This window comes from Chanos chanos, chromosome 3 (genome assembly GCF_902362185.1).
Source record: "Chanos chanos chromosome 3, fChaCha1.1, whole genome shotgun sequence".
Classification (NCBI taxonomy): Eukaryota; Metazoa; Chordata; class Actinopteri; order Gonorynchiformes; family Chanidae; genus Chanos; species Chanos chanos.
Window position 1 is genome coordinate 43562776 of NC_044497.1, and position 7362 is coordinate 43570137.

The 7362-nt window shown below is 41.4% G+C and overlaps 2 protein-coding genes across 2 annotated transcripts in view; one reads left to right on the forward strand and one right to left on the reverse strand.

Annotated features, from left to right (window-relative positions):
* The window catches only part of shroom3 (shroom family member 3), a 13722-nt gene extending 13562 nt beyond the window's left edge, over window positions 1–160 (forward strand). The window contains exon 8 of the mRNA XM_030767913.1: window positions 1–160. This exon is cut by the window's left edge and continues 399 nt beyond it. The gene's annotated coding sequence lies outside the window, so the exon portion shown is untranslated.
* Window positions 161–4548: 4388 nt separating this feature from the next.
* Window positions 4549–6873, reverse strand: sowahb (sosondowah ankyrin repeat domain family member B). Its single transcript, XM_030767914.1, has one exon. It carries the CDS (start codon window positions 6871–6873, stop codon window positions 4549–4551), a length of 2325 nt encoding a protein of 774 aa, XP_030623774.1.
* Between the last annotated feature and the right edge of the window lie 489 nt (window positions 6874–7362).

Sequence of the window (7362 nt, forward strand, 5' to 3'; positions counted from 1 at the left end):
ACTGTTCTTTGTAAAAACATGTAGGCTGTTTTATTCACCCGACAGGAACATACCTTTAGTGAAGGTTGACACAATAAAATGAAGAATATCACTCATTGCTTTATGAGTGTGAGTGCACCATTTGGTTGTTTAAGCAGCCTTGGATATTACAGACAGTGACTGAGAAGATTAACGTCTGTGCCTGAATATATTTATGCATACACCAGGTTGTGTTTTAATTAAACAGATTAAGTAGAGTGAATGAGTTTGTTCTGTTATCACATTGAAGACTGCTGTATACACACAAAAAAATTTGTCACATTCACACCCTACTCAGTACTTACGTTTAATGTGAAAAGTAGAATATTAACCCTTACAGCATCTGTCCCTGTGGCTACTGTAGAATAATATGGACCATTCTGATTACACTGAATTTCCAAAAACATCTGGGAGGCAGGAGTACTCTCACATGATACGTTTCTCCACACATACTCATACACACACTAGCTATTCATAGTCACTTATAGCCCACAGTAGACTGGCATCAAACTCTTTAATCTTGAGTCTGAAATCAAGCCCAAAATTTCCCAGAGCATCGACAACTTTGATTATTCTTCTCGTTATTATAATTATTATTATTTATAAATATTTTCTTTGTATTATGTAAGTGGCTGTATATACTATGACCTGCCCTCTTATGAATTTAATATGCGGATGGAGAAGAATAATTTTATATTTGATTTGATAATTTGATTTTAAATAGGATGATATGTTCATTTACCTCTGGTAAAAGAAAGAATGTGTCTTTTGGTTAGGGCTTTTAAAGGATTTGGCTAAGTTTACAAAAGGCTTTAAAAAGAAAAGGGGTTCATTTAACAGAGCCAACAAAGTTTGTCTGTGTTTGGATAAAATTTTGAGTGAAATATTTTGTTTTAAGGGTTCTGTACAGGAGGAGATTAATTTCTTAGCACCTCGTAACATTTGACAAAAAAAATCGTAACGTTTGTTAGCAAAATAGCCTAAGCACTACACATGTCTAGTTCTGTCTCTGCCTCTTCTCCTTGATCATTTTTGATCATAGCACACTCCAAAAAAATCTATTCCAGTGTATATTTTTATATTCATTTTAGAGCACCTTTAAGCAGTCATTCTATATCACACTCTTGGACTGATACACATCAAACACAAGCAACTTTGCCTCATTTGAATGTCCTGAGGAGCAATGGTGCATTGATAATAAGTCTATCACTTTAGTACGGGCTTAAGCAGCGGTATGAACTTGGATATGTTGGTGGATTTTTCCTCTGATTCAAGCAAATTGTTCAGCTTTGCATTTTAATGCTTGAGACAAATGAAAGAGGATTTGACAACACACCCTCGCTTTACAAAATAAATGTATTTTTTAAACAGTGTCTTTTCTTTGCAACAGTTATTTATTTTTAGGAATTCACACTTTCTGGAACCTCTGCACACAGAACTAGACTCTCACATACAACAAGATTTATGTTTTCAAACTGAATGTTTTGCAATTTTGAAATATTTCCCATACCTCAGTGTGCATGTGACCACAGTATACATTACATACATTTGAAATGAGCACACAACATTCCTTGATAATTAGTCTAAAAGGAGAACATAGCGTAACTTACTCCTCTGTGTGTATCTCATTCATTTGCCCTAAGTAAGCTCCTGCAAGCCATTCTGGGCGGTCTTCAGGTTTAATCAAATTATGCTCTTCAAACAGATGCCTCATATCCAGTCCTGGAAGTCCATAGTCCTTCTGGTTTTCTTATGAACTAGACACTGATATTTTATTGGTTTAAGAGAATACACGCCCATTTCCCAAGTGAAAATCATTGTGAGAGCAAAATTAAAACAAAACAAAACAAAACAAAACTGGAGGACTTATGGTCTCCATGACCAAATTTGAGGAACCCTGTCTCAGAATCTCCATAGAAGCTGGACCAGTTCCCACAAAGTGGTAGCAGTATGAAATTTACAGTGTGTATCTGGTGGATTTCATAAAAGGGTGGCTTATGGGTTTCTGCATTCAGTGGTCACTACCTAAGCTAACTGTAACCGAGTGTCGTAACTGGTCACTGATGATTCTCAACATTTATTTTGGAACACTTTTAAAGACAGAGTAGAAATGCAGACAATTCCAAACTTTTGTCTTTGGTCAACTTTGTCCAGGTTTGCATTCCTGAATTGAAGCCCATCATTACTCAATTTGTACATTTTGTCAATCATTTTTAACTTTTATAGCTCTAAAAAAAAAAAAAAAAAAGCAGTCATAGCAAACTCGGGAGAAGAGCTTAAGCTGTGAGGTCTATCACCGAGAGGAGAAACCCAAAGGTAGCCATAACAACGGCCAAATTCCAATAGTCAGTCAACACTCCCTACTTCTAATACTCAGTTTCCTCTCGTTATCTCCTTTTCTTAGTTCACAGTGACAGTCTGTGACACAGTCTGTGTGCATAGCAAGAGGCAAAGAAAGAGAACTCAATGTGCAGTAGATCAAATATGTAACACCTAGGCAATGCAATCAGGGAACATGCTTGAACATGAGGGAACTCCTCCTAAACAGAAGAACACTTTTGATCATCAGGAGATCTGGTTCAATCAGAATATGCACATGTCAGTAAAAACAAACACAAAAAAAACCACCATATCTGGTAAAACTGCACAGTCGAATGAGCTGAAAACATTCATGAAGTTCTGGAGGCCATGAATGAGGTTTAGGCAGCAAAGTAAAGTCTATGCTGAGTTGTGATATAGCTTCAGTTACATAGATTTACAAATTTCATAATAATAATAATAATAATAATAATAATAATAATAATGCTCTCATGATTTTGTTCCCACTTGGAGAACATCTGCCATTTTTTCATGCATATTTAACAGCTTTTGTTTCTGTGGGCAACGCTCAAAACACCTCACAACACTATTATCTTTCTATCTCTGATTTGTGGAATGTGACCCTGGGACCATTGGGATCACTGTACTGTATACTGGTCTCACAGGAGGGAAGAGGAAGACAAAACCTTCAGTGTTGAAAAGCTACATTGTTTTAATTGATGACAGAGTTGTATGAAGCCACTCAAGAGATACTCCTCTACATTATATAACAACATAGCAACATCCCACATTATATATTAACATAATATCAAAACAAACACACACCCTGAGAAGCAGTGACAAGTACCAACATGTACTTCCTCACGCAACAGTTCAACAGAGAAGTAGAAGTGAAGACTTAGTGGAATGTGTAAGTCTGTTAAAAGTTTGTTAGAGGAGAGATTTCACAAACGTGAATACCATATAGTTACTGTGCTCCAGAGGGTCATCCTCTCTCTCTATCCCCCTCAGCAGCATGACAAAAGCAGAAACATGTTTCTCTGGACATGCCTTGTGCAGACCCACACAGAGGCCACATCGAGCATCAAACAACAATTCTTTCTCTCCCAAACCTGAACCACCTGCACCAGTCCAACCTAACCCTGTCAGTCCACAGCAGCTATGGCATCACCAAGGCAACAGTCCCAATGGAATGCTTTCATTTGCCAACAGAACATGGCCTTCCTTTGGAGGCTCTGAGAGGTCATAACAGGGTAGGGTCACTGTTAATATTTAACTCTGATTTAACAATGTAATCTCTCTACATCAAGTCAGCAAAACCGTACATTATGTATATACAGGACAACACAGAGGAAATATTATATTCTAGTTGGAAAGCAAGATATATTTTTGAATTCAAAATAGTTTTAGTGAACGACATGGCACGACCAGACAGATACAATAACTATACAATATTTTAATACCATAAAGTGCAGTGCAGTAACCTTTACATAAAGGTCGGATAATTCATCACCATTTCATTCTACCTGAAATGTAATCTACTCTGAGCTAAGTGAATTAGTATCCTCAGCCTCCTTCAAAAGGGCAGATGTCTAGAATGTCTTTAGCTATATGAGAGTTTAGGACATATTTTAAAAGACAAATTCCTTTTGAAGAAAGAGAGAGAGGGAGGAGAGAGAGAGAGAAGCAGGCAGCCAGAGAGAGAGAGAGAGAAAGAGAGAGAGAGAGATTACTTAGAAACCTCTACGATTCTAGTGTCAGAAAATGGGCTGTGACCCAAAGCAGACCCCAGGAAGTAAAAGAGACATTAAATGAATGAAGTAGGACAGAAAGTCAACAAAAAAGTTGCATTAAAAAAAACTTGCTATGTGACAGCCAGTGCTAAAGGCAAACAAAATGTTATGTACACAGTTGGCATAATTGTGTTTGTTTGTGTTTCTTTTTTCCGTAAAGGACTGTGCTCTTTAAAAGTATGATCTAAAGACAGGGGAAACAGTTCTACTGTGTCAATACATTTCTTTAAAGAGTGGGAAAACCAAATTAAAAAAAAAATCCCATGATTTGTGCGATAGAAATTCTAAGGTATATGTGAAAAATCCACTAACTGCCCATATTAATACTTTTAAATAAATAAAAAGGAAAAAAACAAATTGGATTCAGAGCGAATTGTCATTACAGAAACAGCTTGTCAGACTCAGTGGTTCTTCAGATTTACACAAAAGCCTCTGAGTCTGGCACAAGCCTGGGGATAGATTTGTGTTTGAACAATGCCGCAAAAGAAGAGTGTCTCTTTACATGTGCTGCTGCAGAGATTGGTCGCAGTTTCTGCACAGGCTGCTCTACTGAAGACTTTGGTATGGTACTGCCAGTTATCCTGCTTGGAGCCCGTAGCAGCTCCAGAAGATCACGTGGTCCATTTTTATCCAGATATTGCCACGGTTTCTTCCCGCTAGTGTCCCTCAAGTTGACGTTGGCCTTGAACTTGGTCACCAGGAGTCGGATGAGCTTCTTGTGCCCGTGGATGCTGGCAAGGTGTAGGGGTGTGTATCCACAGGAGGTGCGGGCATCCACATCCAAATTCATCCCAACTTTATTGACTCCATACCACAACGTGTTGAGCACACGGTGATCTCCATGCTTAGCAATCCAGTGAAGAACAGTAAAGCCGGAGACAAAGTCTTTTCGGTCTAGGAGGCTGGGCTCCTCACGGAAAAGCGAATAGATATCTGGCCAAGTTCCTGTGGCAGCTTTGAAGAACCAGTCGTGTTCTTTAGGTTCCAGAGGAACCTGGGCATGCCGGTGTGGATAGGAAGAGTTGTCATGGCCAACAGAACAAAGGCTCCTATTAGAACCTCCACCAGAGGTTGAGAGGTTCCTGCAACTGGATGCCCCCGAAAGGGTGGAGAGGGGGTAGTTGACACTCAGGGAAGAGGAGAGTAGCTGCAGACGGCTTTGGCGTGCTGAGATGCAGTCATCTGGAAACGGGCGGTCAAGATCTTCCCCGAGGCTCCGGCTCACTCTGCTGCGCAGTCGCTGGCTCACTCGACGGGCTAGGGGTCCCAGTCGGTTCCCTGGGGTAGACCTGGGAGGAGATTCGGACCTGGAGCTCTCATCGTCAAGATGACCTGTGGAGTGGTGCCATGGTGTGACATGTCTGACTGCACGGTGCATCTGAGATAGCAGCTTGACTTCATGAGTATGATGTTGCATATCAGATGTGTGTCCGTGATCCATTTGCCGTTCCTCTGACACGCTTCCATAGCTAAGATTATCATCACTGTACCATTCCTCCCGGGAAAAACTGAATGGCCAGATAGGATCTCTGTAGGAAGAGGGCGGGTGGAGGCTGTCATGACTGGAGGACAAGCTTGTGGTGTGATGCTCTGAAAACTCAGTCCTTGACGGAGTGTATGGGGCATCCAGTGGTAAACTGTTGCGTTGATACTGACGGTGTGGCAGTTTTTCAGCTTCATTGAGGGCCTCTACATGTCGCTGGATGTCTTTAAGCCTGTTCTCAGCACTGGGCAGGTTCCCATTACTGCGACTCAGCTCCAAGTATGGCTGGGTGGGTAGGATCTCTACATGAGTGGATATACAGGGAGATGAACCAGAAATTCTGCTTGTCTGGGCCAACGATGTGTGTAAAGGTAAAACTCTAGCTGCTGGCTCCTCTAAACCTCTTTGAGAAGGTTGAAAGCTATCATCTGGTTTTGTTGTTCTCAAAACCTCCTCAGGTGGAAAGACTCTGACTTCACACAGCGAGTATTCCTGGGGCTGACAATGGAACTGGCTACAGCCATCCCCTTCTCTGGACTGTTCGAGACCCAGTTTGTCACGAATGTAAACATCATTGTGTTCGAGACCTGTTGACTCCGCCGATCCTTTGAAATCCCAAGAATGTTCAAAGCTTTGGCCGCTCCCACTCGAGCGCTTTGAATCCGAGTTAAACTGAGATGGCTTGACAGCGCAGGCGACATTAATTCTATCAGAGCTGGAGACAATGTGTTCCCTCGTACATGGCGACGAGGTTTTGACAGTTTTTTCGAAACTGACAGTTTCCACGTTGTTATTGCTGTTAATAATACCGGCAACTGGCAGAGTTTTAACAGTGTTCTGACTAGCGTCTAAAGCTGGTATTTGTAACTCCTTCCCTCGGTTTAAAGTAGGCTTCGTTTTGCTAGCTACCTGCCTGTCTTCGTTGTTTCGACTCACAGCAGGCGGTTTCGGAGACGCGTCTCTAAGCCTCTGCGTCGCAGGTTCCTGCTTTTCCGCACGGATCTTCGGTTTAGAGCTGTCGCCTATTTCTTCGATGAGCCTCCTGTATTTTTTTCGCAGCACAACACGAGATACTCCGTCCTCTTGCTTTACTGTAGCCACGGAGTTCACATACCTCTTAAACAACTCCCGGTTCTGCTCCCTTTCTTCATCTTCTCGCAAGAAGCTTTTGTAGTGTGTCAGTAAATCCGCGTTTCGCACATTTCCACCGTTGCTGATGAGAAAGCGCAACACCGATTCTTGGGTAAACTCGGTAGCCATGCTGCCGCGTTGTTTGAAATTACTCTCAGGTGCCTGAGCTCGAGAGTCCAAGGCTATCTGTCAGGTTTTTTTTTTTTTACGCAAGAGACCGAGAGTGAGAGGGAGAGAAACTGTAAACTCCACCCACGGAGGGTTTTTTGGCTAAATTCCACCTGCATAGGTGCGTAGAAAGGAGAAGGATTACAATTACTGTGTGTACATTATGTAAACATGAACACGCCAAACATCCAAAAGCTTAAAGCCTGGCTAAAGAGAGGACCTCCACGATTTTTCGAAGTTCTGTTTGGCGATGTCAGTAAATGCGATTGTTAGGAGGCAGCTTCTGTTTGCAAAACTTGTCTGAGTTTCTTAGTTTGCGAAAGAAAATGAGTGGGGAAAGAATTTATTTCAGCAGAAAATAAAGGAAAAATTGCTCTTTACGAAATAGACACTCAGAAAACCACAGCACAATACAGAAGAGCTACTCATCGTGAGGCATGAATCCCCACT